Raw genomic sequence first — 17,953 nt, 5'->3', positions numbered from 1 at the left:
GATTTAAAGGGAACCTGTCATGAACTTTATGCTGACCTCACTCTGGGCAGCATAAAATAGTGACAGAAATGCTGATTTCAGCGATGTGTCATTTATGAGCTAAAAGTAAGTGGTTGTCGTGAACCAGCATCATAATCATTACAGCTCAGGCCTTGAAAAGAGTCATATCTACCTGAGAAGAGTTATAGTTATTCATGATCTCCGGCTCACCCCATCCATCTGCTGATGATTGTCAGTTCTCTCCTAGAGAGAAAGGGAGAAAACTAGGTACAGTAGGAGACTGTCAGTCATCAGCAGGTGGCAGGAGAGCAGGATTTCATGAATAACCAGGACTCTTCTCAGGTGGCCGGGACTCTTTTCCAGGCCCAGTCTGATATGATTGCGATGTTGGTTCTCGGCAACCACTTACTTTTAACTTATAAATGACAGACCGCTGAAATCAACTCTACTTTATTCTGCCGTTAGTATGGGCAGCATAAAGTTGATGACAGGTTCCCTTTAAAGGAAACGGTTACCACCCATGCACTGCCATCCTTGAAAATAGAGTCTTGTTCACATTTCCATTGTTCACTGACATGTGATGTTCGCATTGTCCGTGGACAGCACCGGTACCCATAGATTTTAATGTTTCTGTTCACACATCAGTATTTTTTTTTTACTGATTATGGGTCAGTGAAAAAATCTCAGAGACATGCATTACTTTGATTCATGATGAGGACCAAACACGCCCCATTATAGTCTATGGGTCCTTGAAAAAACACACACACAACACGGATGGCATCAAACATGGACACCTTCACAGATGAAACACGTACAGATTTATTCACAGACAGTGAAATGTGAACGATGCCTTAGGCTTCGTACACATTTCTGTGTCTGTTTAATGTCTGTGAATAAATGAATCTGTGTTTCAGATGTCCATGAAAGATCCGTGTTTGGTTCATGTGTCCATTTTTTGCCCTTTGTGTGTCATCTGTATTTCATGGACTCTGCTCAGCTCAAAGTTAGTTTCCAGAGCATCTCCTATTAGCGGTCAGTGAAAAAACGTTGTGCCCGTGTTTTTTCAAGGACACATAGACTTCAATGGGCGTATTTGGTCCACAAGAATTGCTCTTGTTCTGTGTCTTTGACATGCACCTCACAATCTCAGATGACAATCGCTGATCAAACACTGACTGTGTGAAAGTTGCCTAATGTCTTATTAACATCTGCCAGACTTTTATCAATTGCCATTTATCACTTGTCTGAAAATGTTTTATTTGATAAATGATTCTATTCCATCATTAAAAAAAAAGATCTTTATTGGATATAAATGCACAACAAATCTAGACATTCCAAAGTAAGCTATATGAGAAAAAAAAAGAGCTTATCTCCATTGTAAAAAAAAACAATTATCCTTTGAAGTCCAGCAAGGATATAAATTAGGAAGCATTGTCATTATTAGGCCTCATGCACACTACCGTAGTTTTGGTCTACATCTGATCCACATTTTTTGCAGATTCAATGCGGACCTATTCAATTCAACGGGCCACACAAGATGCGAACAGCACTTCGTGTGATGTGTGCATCATATTTCCATTCTGTTGCCCCGCAAAAAATAAATAAAACATGTCTTAGTCTTCTCCATGTTGCAAACAAGAATAGGCATTTCTGACATGGGCAGTACATACCGATCCGCGAAATGTGGAACTCACGCGGCCAGTATCCGTGTTTTGCGGATCCGCGATTTGAGGACTGCAAAAACATATACAGTCGTGTGCAGGAGGCCTTAAGGTAATATTGCACGGTGTTCTTCTAATGACTTCCAGTTGGTGTCTGGTTATATAGCAGAGGCTGCATGAAAAGTCCAACAGTTCCTACGACGCATACAATGATGAAAATCCATAGAAAGAGTCTGTCCACAACCATGGCAACATACTTCCAATCTTCAATAATCTGTAAGAAACATCCATATGCATGTTGGTTAATATCAAATTATTGAATTGTACTGAATTCATTATATAAATTTAGTAGTAAATATAGCAAAGATGTCTGGTAATAGGATGGTACTAAACCTTTACATGGGACGATAAAGCAGCACATTGTCGGGAAGGAAGCTCCCATCCAGACAATCAGGATGCAGCGATCACAGTATGAGGACGAGTGATCGCTAATGCAATCGCTCGCCCCCATACAGCATGGTTCGGCAATTCCGGAACGCGTGCCAGAGATGGCATGCAGGCCATATTTTACTGGCACGCAGTTACATTGCATCGCGACGCACTGCACCTTTAATTTTTAAAAATTCAGACGCGCTACACAGGGTGCGTCTACTCTGCCCGTCCCACATGTTTCCCGCAGTGCTAACCAGCTATGAGACTCCACTGCCTCACGGTTGGTTGGCTGGCTAGGTGGCTGAGTACTGATGCGCTGCACAGAACCCATCACCAAGGCCCACCCCTCATGCTTCCCGCCGTGCCAGCAAGCGTCACACTCCACTATTTCACGGGCTGGCTGGCTGCTGTACCGCTAGTGTTCCTTGTCTGCTGTTCTGCTGGCGCAGGCTGACAGCACAGAGATGGGATTAATGACACAGGTGACAGGGATGGGAGTAATAGTAACACAAGTGACAGGTAATGAGATAGCAGTAGTAGTGGCACAGGTGACAGCAGAGGGTTAGAAGTAGTAGTGGCATATGTGACAGCAGGGGATGGTGTGCTTAGGGAATGGAGGAAACTTTGTGACTAAATTGGGGGGTGGGTTTAGGATGGTGAGCCTGCATTTTACCGCTGGGGGTTATGGAGGGACAATGTGGAGCAAGCTTCTGACAACTCGGTGGGGCGGGAGAATGGTGAGCCTGCGTGTAACTGCTAGGGAAAATGGGGGAACAATATGGAACAAGTTTCTGACAACTTTAGGGGGTGTGGAGGATAGTGCGCCTATATATGACTGCCAGAGAGACCTAAAAGTCTGCTCATATAAAATAAAGCTGGATCGTCTTTGCAAAAAAAGTCAGGAACAAGGGTCGCATTGAGTGGTAAGTTAAACTGATTTGGTTTTTTTCCCTGACTCACCTCTAAGCAGAGGTTAATGACTCACCTCTAAGCAGTTTTCCCTGACTCACCTCTAAGCAGAGGTTAATCACAGGGTCTCAGGCTCCAAGCCTTAGCAGAACCGGTCATCAAACACAAGTCCATACGGGGAATAGGTCCGGCTACATGTAGCCTCGTGGCCCCTCAGCCTTTCTGGCTGAGACCACCCAGAGCCTCACTAGGCCTCTGTTTACAAGTCCTCTCTTCTCAGACTAACACACAGGGGGTTGGTTTTATGCCTCCTTGATTACAGCAGGTCTCACCTGCGATGACCGCAGGCTAGGGGAAATCCTGCCATGGAATGGGGGGTGGACTGGAAAGGTCCCACTAGCAAACCTACTTTCCCAGTCCAAATAAAATCCAGCCCTTGTACTCCAACAAAACAAATTGCTCCAGCAACTATGTTTGCTTAAGCCAGCGCCATCCTCCTGGATTTTACTTATCTCACCCAGTTGAGGAACCTGAGTGAGATATACACCCCTTCCAGGACTTTTACTGTAAACATTGCCACAATATATATATATATATATATATATATAAATATATATATATAAATATATATATATATATATATATATATATATATATATAAAATGGTAATCAAACCTCAGCTCAGAACACCAAAAAGACCCCCAATGTTAATCAGACCTAAGAACAGACCCCCAATGATAATAAGACCCCCAGTCAGACCTCAGATTAGACCTCCAATGTTAATAAGGCCCCTATTCAGACCTCCGCTCAGAGCCCCAATCAACCCTTAGATCAGATGCCCAATTTTTATAAGACCCCCCCAATCAGACATCAGTCCTCCAATGTTTATGAGACCCCCAATCAGACCTCAGATCAGATCTTCATGTTAATAAGTCCCCCATGTGAAGCAGACCTCAGATCAGAGAAAATAAATAAATCAATTTATCTCTCCTGCTCCGGATGCCGCTCCTGAGACCCAGCTCTTCCTAGTCTTCCTGCCACGCTGAGTAGTGACCGGACACCGCACAGTGTGAGATCACAGAGTGCCGGCTTCCTCACTCTGTACACAGGACACAGAACAGCAAGCGGCAGAGGAAGACCAGGAATCAGTGAGGAACCACTTTGGGGGGCAAAAACTACATCCTATAGGGTGAAAAATATGGTAGATAGATAATAAGAGTACATGATTGGCTTAAAGGGAGTCTGTCACCAGCATTTCACTTTTTTTAACCCTTCCCACAGCTCCCTAGCATGCTTACAGTTAATAAAAACGTTACCTCTGGCATCAATCCTGGACTTATAGAACCATCAAAAACAATCTTTATAAGATATGCAAATGAGGGCTTGCAAGTGCCCAGGGGCGGCGTTACTCTCTTTGGTGCCCTGCTTGCTCAGCCTTTTCATTGCGTCCCCCCGCCCCTTCCTATCCTCCACCCGCCCATCCTTTCCCTCTGACCGCCTTTCTACTAACTTGTTATTCTGCCAATATCCCGCGCCTGCGCACTCATTCCTTTGGCCGGCGCATGCGCACTGCGATGCCCATTTCTTGTACGGCATCACAGTAATTAATGCGCAAGCGCCGATGGACCGCCTCCTTTGTTGTGTTTTCGCGTCGTTAGCCGGCGCATGCGCAATAGTTACTGTGATGCCATACAAGGAATGGGCATCGCAGTGCGCATGCGCCGGCCAGAGGAATGAGTGCGCAGGCGCGGGATATCGGCAGAATAACAAGTTAGTAGAAAGGCGGTCAGAGGGAAAGGATGGGCGGGTGCGAGCCCTCATTTGCATATCTTATAAAGATCATTTTTGATGGTTCTATAAGTCCAGGATTGATGCCAGAGGTAACGTTTTTATTAACTATAAGCATGCTAGGGAGCTGTGGGAAGGGTTAAAAAAGTGAAATGCTGGTGACAGACAAAATTCCTTTGAACAATATGTAAAATACATTTATATTGCAGAATCTCCATTCAAAAAGGGAGCATATTGTGCAGCAAACCAAGAGACAATGGAATACACTATCACATACTGACAAAATAAATGGGATCTCACACCCCTAATCACCAAGTTTTGAGAATAGCTATTTACTACTATATATGGTTAGTTCAGGCTCGGACTGGCCCACAGGGGTACAGGGGAATCCCCCGGTGGGCCCCTGAGCAAGGTGGGCCCCTAGTCTTCCACCCCCTGCACAAGTGACACATAACACAGTAGATTTACTGCTCTACAAACATGTATTTAATGCAGAGCACCTCAACCAGCCTATGTTCATATAAAAAACTTGTTAAAATATTTATTATATTTGAATGTATCTGTACGGTGGGCCCCCAAAATAAATTTTACTGGTGGGCCCTAGGTATCTCAGTTCGACACTGGGTTAGTTTATAATGTATGGATTTTTCATATCTCTTATGGGATTTTCCTGTTATATGGGATGTTTTAATGTATCATGAAACAAAATTGGATATTTAATTATATTGAGATACTGATTATCTTATTCACACAACAGTGAAAAAAGGAACGTGTGATGATGTTTATTTAACGGCCGTCACACGTCCATTTTAAGAACAATTGTAGTCTATGAGGTTATTCACATGGCGTTTTATTTTTTTTGACGGCCAGTGGATAATGGAAGTAAAAAAATAGAACATGTCCTATCTTGTCCATTTCACTGACCGACAACCCCCATACAATTGAAGGGGACAGTTTTTAAATTCTTAAAAGGGCATCAGTGAAAAAAAAAAAAAACGTTGGTTAACAACTGACAGTTTATCCGTTTTTAACTGATGTTTTTATCCCTAACTTATAAAGAGATTTATTCGGTTTGTGTTTTTTTTGTTTTGTTTTGTTTTTTTACTAGGTATAACACAACAAATTTAGCTATTTTGCCCACGAGGGAAAACAGATTTAAAGGAGCCTAAATGTCTCTACACCAGTGAATATAATTGGTATAATACAGTCCATAAAATACCATGAGAATGTTTTTGAATACATAAATGAACAAGGTATTCCAACATAACTTATGACTTGGAATCCATTTATTGCAGTGAATTATTGCAGAATTTTGCTTCAAATTAGTTTTCCAGGGAGATTTTAAAAAAAGGGAAAAAAGAAGCAGTAAGGGTTAAAAATAAAATAGCCAGGTGACCCACCTTGGCCAGTGATTGAGTGAGCCTTTCCTGGTGTTTCCAGTATTGAGCTGGGACCAGGAAGTGGAGAGCATTGGGGGCTGAACCAGCAGTGAGGGATTGGTGAAGCTGAGTATGGCTTACGGTATTTTTTTATTTTGAATCCTTTGTAGACCTTTAAAAAATATGTGATCGCCCCAGAAAAGGCTTTTAATTTGAGGGGTTGACTACTGCTTCAGACAACTTCAGATTGCCTGGCCCATCACCATGTCTTCTATAAAAGGCCCCTTTACATGGGCTGACTTGTGTAGGAAATTATCTGTAATTGGTAAGAGCTGCAGTTACATACAGCAATCATCTCCACTGTATGGGGACAAGCGATCTCTACTGGGATCGCACATCCCCATAAAGATTCACTGTTTTGAGGAAGCAGATCCCTGCTACATGATTCTGGTGTCCAAACCAACAATGCTGTCACTTGATAAACTGTGTTGTTCATTCATCGGGTGATCAGTGACACCTTTACACAAGGCAATTATTGTGAACTCTTCTTCCTGACAAATTGCCCTGATCATTGGTCCATGTAATGGGACATCAACATTTCTATAAAGCCCTAATACTATGTTTTCCTCCATAACCATTCAGTTGTACAAATACAGCTTAAGTCCTTGAACGGTAATATTTGTTGGTTACACAATCAATTGATTTCACACTTGTCAATTTTTATGGTCCCACTGAGGAAAAAGCAGGCTTTTCTGCAGATTTATGCCTGATAATCAATAAGGTGAGGTAAACAAATATGGGGAGTTAATTAAAACCATGCATGAGACAGAAACAATACAATTTCAAATAGAATATACTCAAAATGTTTTTGACTAGCATTGAAATTAAGGTCAACTTCTGGAAGAACCCATGATAACCCATCAGTTGTTTCAATACCTTCATTCTTGTACACTGTCTAAGGGACACTAAAATATTTGATCTAACTACAAACAGGTATACAGTACCTAATCAGTGATGGTCAGTTCGCAGTGTTCGCCAACGAACACATGTGGGCTGCCATCTTGACTCTCCCGTCCGGCGATGCACAGGTAAGCCCTTAACTGTGCCTGTGCTGGGAGTCGGTCTGAAACAAATGCTGTCACCGGGAGAAGGCAGTTCCAAGAACAGCCTGATGAAGGCCCCTGGCAGCTGTTCTAAGAACTGCCTGCTCCCGGTGACCGCATTTGATTTCAGACCGGCTCCCGGGACAGGCACAGGTAAGGGCTGAGTCAAGATGGCAGCCCGCATGTGTTCGTTGGCGAACACTGCGAACTGACCATCACTGTATCTAATGCTAATGCTTTTAAACCTTAAAGTTGATTGCTAACAAAACCCTTTTTTATATGGATTTTCATTTGTTGGCTACAGGCCATTATCACGAATTGGCTCCATGTAGGACAATGCATTTTATGTATACTAGGATGTTTCTTACACTTTGGTCTTCATCGTCACTTTTCATGTGATCTGCTATGAAGCTCACACCCTCCATTGCTTCTTGAACCTGTGGAGAAAACTTTCTAGAGTGTCTGTATCGGAAATCTGGATTTCTATGATGTTCCACCTGTTCATTAACTCTCAAATCATGTGGTCTTGCTGTTGCAGCATTCACAAGACAACCAGAGTTTTTACATGAGTCCATCTGTTTCGTCAAGAGTTTTCCCCGTGGTTTACGACCGGGTAAATTGTGCTCTGGACGTTTCATAAAAAGGAAGACTGGAAGTTTTTCCAAAAAACATTTTTTTACCCATAGTGGCATTGTGTGCGTACTCGGAGATCTGTGGTGGACATTTAGGACGCATACACTAGTGACTATGGAAAATGTCACCAGCACCATTGTAAACATCAAGTATTTTCCAATGAGAGGAACATCAAGAGAAGTTGGCGGGACTATTTTAGAAATTAAAAGCAGAAATACAGTCAGCGCTAGAAGAACGGATATACATAGAGTCATCTTCTGTCCGCAGTCAGATGGCAGATAGAACACCAATATTGCTAGTGAGGTAATAAGGATGCAGGGTATAATCAAATTAATGGTATAGAAGAGAGGCTTTCTTTTGATGATAAAATCATAGGTAACATCAACATAGGTCGGATCGAGAGGATTAACAGTTCTCCTTCCAGGAAGTTTAATAATATCCCATTCTCCACTTGGTGTGAAATCATCCATACTGGCCGAGTGTGAGGAAAGTACAAGATCAATTTCCGTGTAATCGTAAGTCCAAGAACGGAATTTCAAAGTGCAGTTCTGCTGATCAAAGGGGAAATGCTTAACTTCAATTTTGCATGCACTTTTGTAAATGGCTGGAGGTAGCCAAGCAATGCTGCCATTATTTTGCACCACTGCATTGCAGAACAGGGAGACTTCATATGTTCCATCAGCACTGGTAACATAAATAGCACATATTAGACAATATGGCAGACAAAATATTGCATTAACATCAGAAATGACCCCATAAATGGTACATTTAATGTAAATGTTTCTCACAGAGCATTGCTACTTCTATACTGATGTTAGTTTCTGAAGTAGATATTACGTAGCCCTGGAAGACAAGAAAATAAATGCGTTTTCTAAGTGTATAATCCACTACCTTTTTTGGGGGCAGCTAGTGTATTTTTAAATGTATCTTGCTGTTTTTAGGGTGTTTTTGATGGTGTTTTATATTTAGCTTCATTCCGAGGTACCATATGTTGCCTGTGTGATTGCTCCCTCAACCTGCAGATTCTGCTCTCTCTGTAAACCAATGCTGAATGTAAGATATCTCTCCCATTCCCCTTGCAGATTATGTGGTTTGTTTGTCTCTTCTGTCGCTCTCGCTCTCTCAGTGTAAGCTGATATTGCCTGTGTGATATCATTATCTACCCATCCCATGCAGACTCTAAGTACTCTCCTCATTCTCTATTACAGTACATTTTATTCCTCTCCACCCTGCTGGTCTGGCATTTCTAACACTGAGAGGGGGAAAGGTGTGTGTGAGAGAGAGAGAGAGAGAGAGAGAGAAAGAAAACAGACCTTGGACCCACAGCAGCCTGGAAAATTGTGGTGTCAGATCTACAGGTGAAACTCGAAAAATTAGAATATCGTGCAAAAGTCCATTTCTGTAATTCAAATTAAAAGGAATTGCATTAATGCAGCTTAAAATTAGAATTTTGTAAAAAGTTTCAATATTCTAGGCTCAAAGTGTCACACTCTAGTCAGCTAATTAATCCATATCCCCTGAGCAAAGGGCATCTCAAAATTGAGACTTTGGGGTTTCATAAGCTGTAAGCCATAATCATCCAAATTAATGTCTGAAATATCTCGCTTTGCAAGTAATGAGTCTATCTCATATATTAGTTTCACCTTTTAAGTTGCATTACTGAAATAAATGCACGATATTCAAACTTTTCGAGTTTCACCTGTATGTCAGAAGCAGCACCACAGCTACTAGCTATGTGCAGGAGTTGTACAGACTCTTCAAAGCAGAATTTTTTTTTAATGAATACTATGCAATGATCTAATGAGGAATCAAATGAATAATAAAAACATTAGTGCAAAGTTGTATGCACTATAACCTTTAAGTTTAAGCAAAGTTATGGTTAGCTTAAATCAGCAACAGATTTATCAAGCTGCAAATATAAAGTTATTACTTATTGTAAAGCACAATGTCTGGCAGCCAGATCTGTTTCGATGGGATGCGAAGCTTTCTTATGCCATCATATTCAGCTGGGTTCCACGTCAAACGATAATCTACCCATTCCTAAAATGGAGAAAATGAAAAGTTCATAGGCTTCTCTTTAACTCTGCTGTAAATCAAAAAAATCTTGTAAGCAAAATCATTGTAATAATACCACAATGTCCTTCTGATGAACACACCTAGATGCTGTATATTTAAATAATGTTAATCATAAACAGTATAAGGGAATGTTTACATGCAGCAAATTTGTTGTAGAAATTTCTGCAGCTCAAAATCTGTTCCGTACATCTGAATGAGGTTGTTTCTGCAGCATGTGCATGGATTTACACTTGTTCCATTCATAAGGATGGAACAGTTGCAGAAATTTCTGCAACAGATCTGCCACTTGTGAAGAACAGTAAGTAGTCACTGCACACTTCTATAAGATCCTTCTTACATCTGTGGCTATAGTTTCACTGCATTTCCATCTGGTTGCAGCAGGTATTTTCTGCACCATGGTCTTCATATAACAGCTACATACAGTACAGACCAAAAGTTTGGACACACCATCTCATTCAAAGAGTTTTCTTTATTTTCATGACTATGAAAATTGTAGATTCACACTGAAGGCATCAAAACTATGAATTAACACATGTGGAATTATATACATAACAAAAAAGTGTGAAACAACTGAAAATATGTCATATTCTAGGTTCTTCAAAGTAGCCACCTTTTGCTTTGATTACTGCTTTGCATACTCTTGGCATTCTCTTGATGAGCTTCTAAAAAAGCCCTATTTTGCGACTTTCTGATGCCAGAATTCTGGAGTGAAAGTATGATAAATCAGGGCCATAGCCTTTAAGCTCTTGGTGATGTTCCTATGTGGTTTCTTCTTGTGTGAAGGTTACTGCTTCCCTCACCATACCGATGTCACATAAATTTGTTATAATTAAGGCCTCTTTCACACGGGCGTCAGTTTTTTTGCCCGGATAAGAGGCGGGTGCGTTGCGGGAAAGTGCAAAACATTGTCATGCGTTTTGCACTCGCGTGAGAAAAATCACACATGTTTGGTACCCAAACCCGAACTTCTTCACAGAAGTTCGGGCTTGGGATTGATGTTCTGAAGATTGTATTATTTTCCCTTATAACATGGTTATAAGGGAAAATAATAGCATTCTGAATACAGAATGCATAGTATAATAGTGCTGGAGGGGTTAAAAAAATTAAAAAAGTTAACTCACCTTATCCTCTTGATCGCGTAGTTCCCGGTCGGTCTCTTCTTTAGCTGTGGGCTAAATGACCTGTGGTGATGTCAGATCACATGCTCCAATCACATGGTCCATCACCATGGTGATGGAGCATGTGATCTGACATCACTACAGCTAAAGAAGAGACCGACCGGGAACTACGCGATCAAGAGGATAAGGTGAGTTAACTTTTTTATTTTTTTTAACCCTTCCAGCACTATTATACTAAGCATTCTGTATTCAGAATGCTATTATTTTCCCTTATAACCATGTTATAAGGGAAAATAATACAGTGAATAGACAGACTGTCACCTAGAACCCATGCGTGAAAATCGCACCGCATCCGCACTTGCTTGCGGATGCTTGCGATTTTCACGCAACCCTATTCATTTCTATGGGGCCTGCGTTACGTGAAAAACGCAGAATATAGAGCATGCTGCGATTTTCACGCAACGCATAAGTGATGCGTGAAAATCACCGCTCATGTGAACAGCCCCATAGAAATGAATGGGTCAGGATTCAGTGCGGGTGCAATGCGTTCAACTCACGCATCGCACCCGCGCGGAATACTCGCCCGTGTGAAAGGGGCCTAAAGGGAAACTGTCACCGGGATTTTGGGTATAGAGCTAAGGACATGGGTTGCTAGATGGCCACTAGCACATCCGCAATATCCAGTCCCCATAGCTCTGTGTGCTTTTATTGTGTAAAAAAAAACGAGTTGATACATATGCAAATTAACATAAAAGAGTCATATCTTACTTGTGTGACCAGAGAAGAGTCATATTTTCAAGCTCTGACTCATCTCAGGTTAATGTGCATATATATCAAATCGTTTTTTTTACACAATAAAAGCACACAGAGCTATGGGGACTGGGTATTGCAGTTGTGCTAGTGGCCATCTAGCAACCCATGTCCTCAGCTTTATACCCAAAATCCCGGTGACAGGTTCCCTTTAATGTCCATTAACATGACCATAATTCTGGGTCCACATCCGTTTTGTGATTTTACCCTGGAATCAGCATTATTCATAGCTGATGGTGTACTACCCTTTAACATGTCTTACTCATACTGAATAAATTATAGACAGTATAGGTACATAAAACATACATGAAAAGTATATTAAAACACAAAGCTTTATAATGTATGCACATTTTCTTTTTCCCACTGGTTATAAATTGATTCGGTGATATGAGCTTTTGAAGCATCACAGAGAAGCTCTGGAGTAGGGATGAGAAAATTCATTCTAATGAATCTATTCTTTTCATCAGCAAAAGTTCTTCACCTGTGAGGGGCTGCCTCTTGATTCACAGGCCCGGACATCTCACCTGGCCCTGACAATCTTGTGTCTGCGCCACAGACTCTGCTTCCACTTCTAAAGCAATGACTGTTCAGCTACAAGTGTAGCTAGCATATCACCTAAAACGCTCAAAAAACTACCACACAAGCAATTCTAATCAATAAGTTCATTTATTAAACATCCATTTACAATACATTAATAAAAAATTACAAAAAAGCAGCAGTCATGGTGCCGAAAATATAAAAAGAGAGTGAGCTCCAGACCATAAGGGACTAGTATCCCCACAATTTAAGCAGTATCAGATGAGTGGGGCTCATATGGCAAAGTGCACACAGGGTCTCGATCACAATGCACCGCAAGCATATATAGCGGTGTGGGCCTACATGCACCCCCACAAGAAAATAAACTGCAGAGGGGAGAGAAAAATACAAAAATACAAAAAGTACACACGATCACATATCATACTGACCCTAGTCTGGAGCAGCCGCCCGCCCCAAGAGGAAGCGTCAAGCAAAACGATCGTCGGGTGGCTGCTCCAGAATAGGGTCAGTATGATATGTGATCATGTGTACTTTTTGTATTTTTGTCTCCCCTCTGCAGTTTATTTTCTTGTGTGGGTGCATGTAGGCCCACACCGCTATATATGCTTGCAGTGCATTGTGATTGAGACCCTGTGTGCACTTTGCCATATGAGCCCCACTCATCTGATGCTTAAAGGATAACTGTCACACTTAGACCCTAATTTCAATTTTCATATATGTAGTTACTAATAACATGATATTCCAGAATCAGTTACTATTAGACTGACTTACCCCATATTTAATAACCAGTCTGCATAAAACTGCAATTTCACTATTCAGTTAAGATGGCCGCCACTGCCCTCACCCTGTGGCTAATCCCGCCTGCCCTCACTAGCCAGTAACAATAGCCCCCCAAAAGTGTCAGTAACCACAGCCCTCCCCCTAAAGGGTTAATCTCCTGCAGCACAAAGGTGTCCTCTTACCACATGTTGCTGTCATTTATACACTGAGCAGACGGCAGATCTCGCTTCCCTGGTCTGCGCTGCACCAACTCTGCATTGTCCAGCTCTGCTGAGTGAGGGAGCGTCTGCCAAGCGCAGGGACAGGGAGAAGGGCACACAGCCCAGGCACTGTTATCAGCTGCTGGGGAGGACCTGGCTCTAATCATTTACTTACAGTCCCTGGCTGTCAGTAATGTGAGCCTGCACGCAGCGTGCTCCGTCTATCTGTTTAGACGGACCCTGCCTAGCAACCCTATTTTAAGCAGAGGTAAAAGTAGGCAGTACAGGGAACAAAACTGTGGAATTAGGGGGTAATTGAATACACAGTGAAAAGTTGAAATACGGCGAACAAGGAGATATTAATCACCACAATCCAATACTCCCTCAAAAAATAATATGACAGTTATACTTTAAGTTGTGGGGATACTAGTCCCTTATGGTCTGGAGCTCACTCTGTTTTTATATTTTCTGTACTGTGACTGCTGCTTTTTTGTAATTTTTTATTAATGTATTGTAAATGGATGTTTAATAAATGAACTTATTGATTAGAATTGCTTGTGTGGTAGCTTTTTGAGCGTTTTAGGTGATATACGAATAACTCCATGCGAGATATTTATGATAGTTATTTTTTGGTGTCTTAAGTGTAGCTAGCATGCATAGACACTGCTCTAGTAGAGGAAGAAGAATCTCTGTGCTTGTGTCGCTACTCGAAGTAGTAGTATAGGTGGAGGATCATCAGGACAAGGTAAAAATGTCCGTCCCTGTCAATCAAGAGGCGGATGGGTCCTTTACTCACCTGCAGGAACAGCACCTCACAGATGAATTTTTGCTGATCTGAAGAATGAACTCACTAGAATTGATCCACTCATCCTTACCCTGGAGGATAGGAAATACAGTATGTGATCAATTAACACTAGGTATAAGCAGGAAATGTTCTGAAAACTTGCCCAGGTTTGTAACTGTGAGGGAAATTCCTGGCTCCATGTTAGGTTATATATTTCTAAAATAATATCTGTCCACCAATAAAAAAAAAAATTGACAAAAAGTGGACATCTGGATCATGTCCGATAAAGACAGCATAGAGCGTAAAGTTATAGAGCATGGCCAGATCTTCACATGGTAGGTTAATCCAATGCAACCCAAAACAATAGAAGTGTCCAACACGTGTTACACATGCATGTGCCCCTACCTGGGGAGTAGATCAGTAGTCATAGGCATCAATATGATTTGAGAACATACACTCTCTCCAAGAGAAATTGATACAACAACATTAGTTTATCATAAAAAAGAATGAAGTGAAGTGTTGCCCATAACATTCAACAACTAGAAGTAAAATGACAGCTGGGATGGGATTGGTTGCCCCAGTTTATATTTTGCATTGGTTTTATAATTAAGGAGGCTTAATTATATTATGATTAAGCCTCCTGCAGAGTGTTTATGATTCTTATATTTTCTCCTACATTGTTTCCCCATTACACATTCTAATGTTTTAGGATCTTGAAAATGAACATGATTTGCACTTGCCTGATTGAGCCACACATTAGTTGTCATGATTTGCTCTCTTTCATTCTAGGACAAAAGGGACAAATCGATGATTAAGAAAATACCATGTTGATGTCATTGTCAGCATTCACAGAATGTCTTAGCTTGTATTTAAAATGGTTATAGTTTCATAATGATATTTTTTTATCTGTTCAGAGTACCCCAAACTGGGCCTATTTTGTCCCATATACCTGTTTTACGCGTCAGCTTTTTACTTCCCCCTTTTTCTGCATCTACACCAGAGAACCCCTTTAACAAACCCACTACATAACTTGTTTTTTTCAGTGTAACTTTATTCCCCAAAAATCCATTGCTGGCAATCTATAAATTTGATAATACATTTTACAACATTTTGAGACATTTGCTAAGGTATATACAGTAATGAGTTGAATATAATCTAAAACCCACTATCTAACAGCTGAGTATAACCCAAAAAAAAATCTAAAGCAAGATATGTCTTTTACACTTGTTATAAGGAAGCAAATATTTACCAGGCAGTGACCTCAATATGGATGAGCTTTACAGTAACACAATAGTATGTTGTCTGAGTCAGAACAGAGCTTGTCGTTAAATTCAATAAAGACATAATGCATATGAAATCTAATTGACCTTGTAATTTCATTTCAAAGTTACTTACTGCTTTCTAACAGCATGTTTTTTTTAAAGCTCCCCTGAAAAAAACACTACATTACTTCAATTATACTTTTTTATACAGTCACTTGGGAAATTGAGCAGATAACAGTGTCTCAGATTACCTAATAATGAGGAAAGCTTGTAATGGAGTTGCACTGTTAGCAAATCAAAGCATATCGCTAGCAGACATACTGGATACCTATGGGAACATTTGTCGCAAGGTGCATTTTGGTGTACCTTCATACGTCACTAATATATTTTTTTCTGGCTTTTGATATGTATTGTGAATAAATACATGCCATAAGATCTGACATCAAACAATAATTATGTTTCAACATACATTCAACATTTTGGGGGACATGTCCTTCAGGGCTTTTGTTTACGTGACACGTGGAGACTCTAGGTTCATGCTGCACATTGTCACCAAAAAGATACTTATCAGTAAGAATGAAACAAGCATGGACATCTGGATAGCAAAGAACACAACACAGAACATGACAGCAAACAGATGCAATCTCTCACAGAGAGGAACATGTACTGGAGGCTAACATAATCAAGGATGCTCAGAATCAGATTATACCCTGACGAGATCACATTAATTTAGTCATGCAACATACAATACATAAAGGGCATTAGTGTTAGAAATCCCTTCTATTATTTTTCTCATTTATTTTCTTCTTATCTGTCTCATTATCCTAGACTAGACCAAGAATATTGATTTATATTGAAAGTCAAAAAGCAAGAAGGAAGAGGTAAAGCTAGTTACTTGGTATTTATATGCTATACACACATATATATAGATATATATATATATACAGTACAGACCAAAAGTTTGGACACACCTTCTCATTCAAAGAGTTTTCTTTATTTTCATGACTATGAAAATTGTAGATTCACACTGAAGGCATCAAAACTATGAATTAACACATGTGGAATTATATACTTATCAAAAAAGTATGAAACAACTGAAAATATGTCATATTCTAGGTTCTTCAAAGTAGCCACCTTTTGCTTTGATTACTGCTTTGCACACTCTTGGCATTCTCTTGATGAGCTTCAAGAGGTAGTCACCTGAAATGGTTTTCACTTCACAGGTGTGCCCTGTCAGGTTTAATAAGTGGTATTTCTTGCCTTATAAATGGGGTTGGGACCATCAGTTGCGTTGTGGAGAAGTCAGGTGGATACACAGCTGATAGTCCTACTGAATAGACTGTTAGAATTTGTATTATGGCAAGAAAAAAGCAGCTAAGTAAAGAAAAACGAGTGGCCATCGTTACTTTAAGAAATGAGGGTCAGTCAGTCCGAAAAATTGGGAAAACTTTGAAAGTGTCCCCAAGTGCAGTCACAAAAACCATCAAGCGCTACAAAGAAACTGGCTCACATGCGGACCACCCCAGGAAAGGAAGACCAAGAGTCACCTCTGCTGCGGAGGATAAGTTCATCCGAGTCACCAGCCTCAGAAATCGCAGGTTAACAGCAGCTCAGATTAGAGACCAGGTCAATGCCACACAGAGTTCTAGCAGCAGACACATCTCTAGAACAACTGTTAAGAGGAGACTGTGTGAATCAGGCCTTCATGGTAGAATATCTTCTAGGAAACCACTGCTAAGGACAGACAACAAGCAGAAAAGACTTGTTTGGGCTAAAGAACACAAGGAATGGACATTAGACCAGTGGAAATCTGTGCTTTGGTCTGATGAGTCCAAATTTGAGATCTTTGGTTCCAACCACCGTGTCTTTGTGCGACGCAGAAAAGGTGAACGGATGGACTCTACATGCCTGGCTCCCACCGTGAAGCATGGAGCAGGAGGTGTGATGGTGTAGGGGGTGCTTTGCTGGTGACACTGTTGGGGATTTATTAAAAATTGAAGGCATACTGAACCAGCATGGCTACCACAGCATCTTGCAGCGGCATACTATTCCATCCGGTTTGCGTTTAGTTGAACCATCATTTATTTTTCAACAGAGCAATGACCCCAAACACACCTCCAGGCTGTGTAAGGGCTATTTGACCATGAAGGAGAGTGATGGGGTGCTGCGCCAGATGACCTGGCCTCCACAGTCACCGGACCTGAACCCAATCGAGATGGTTTGGGGTGAGCTGGACCGCAGAGTGAAGGCAAAAAGGCCAACAAGTGCTAAGCATCTCTGGGAACTCCTTCAAGACTGTTGTAAGACCATTTCAGGTGACTACCTCTTGAAGCTCATCAAGAGAATGCCAAGAGTGTGCAAAGCAGTAATCAAAGCAAAAGGTGGCTACTTTGAAGAACCTAGAATATGACATATTTTCTGTTGTTTCACACTTTTTTGTTATGTATATAATTCCACATGTGTTAATTCATAGTTTTGATG

At 41.0% G+C, this 17,953-nt stretch overlaps 1 protein-coding gene across 1 annotated transcript in view; it reads right to left on the bottom strand.

Moving 5' to 3' along the window:
• Positions 1-1,794: 1,794 nt before the first annotated feature.
• Positions 1,795-17,953, bottom strand: part of CHRNB4 (cholinergic receptor nicotinic beta 4 subunit) — a 36,561-nt gene continuing 20,402 nt past the window's right edge. Inside the window, exons 3-6 of the mRNA XM_044277118.1 lie at positions 14,951-14,995; positions 9,836-9,945; positions 7,641-8,589; positions 1,795-1,935 (exon numbers count right to left, since the gene is read on the bottom strand). Coding sequence (XP_044133053.1) covers positions 1,795-1,935; positions 7,641-8,589; positions 9,836-9,945; positions 14,951-14,995 — 1,245 coding nt within the window. The remainder of the gene's footprint in view (positions 1,936-7,640; positions 8,590-9,835; positions 9,946-14,950; positions 14,996-17,953) is intronic.

Source organism: Bufo gargarizans, chromosome 2, assembly GCF_014858855.1.
Source record: "Bufo gargarizans isolate SCDJY-AF-19 chromosome 2, ASM1485885v1, whole genome shotgun sequence".
NCBI classification, from domain to species: domain Eukaryota; kingdom Metazoa; phylum Chordata; class Amphibia; order Anura; family Bufonidae; genus Bufo; species Bufo gargarizans.
The sequence above is the reverse complement of the archived record's forward strand: the minus strand, read 5'-3'. Positions and strand labels throughout refer to the sequence as shown.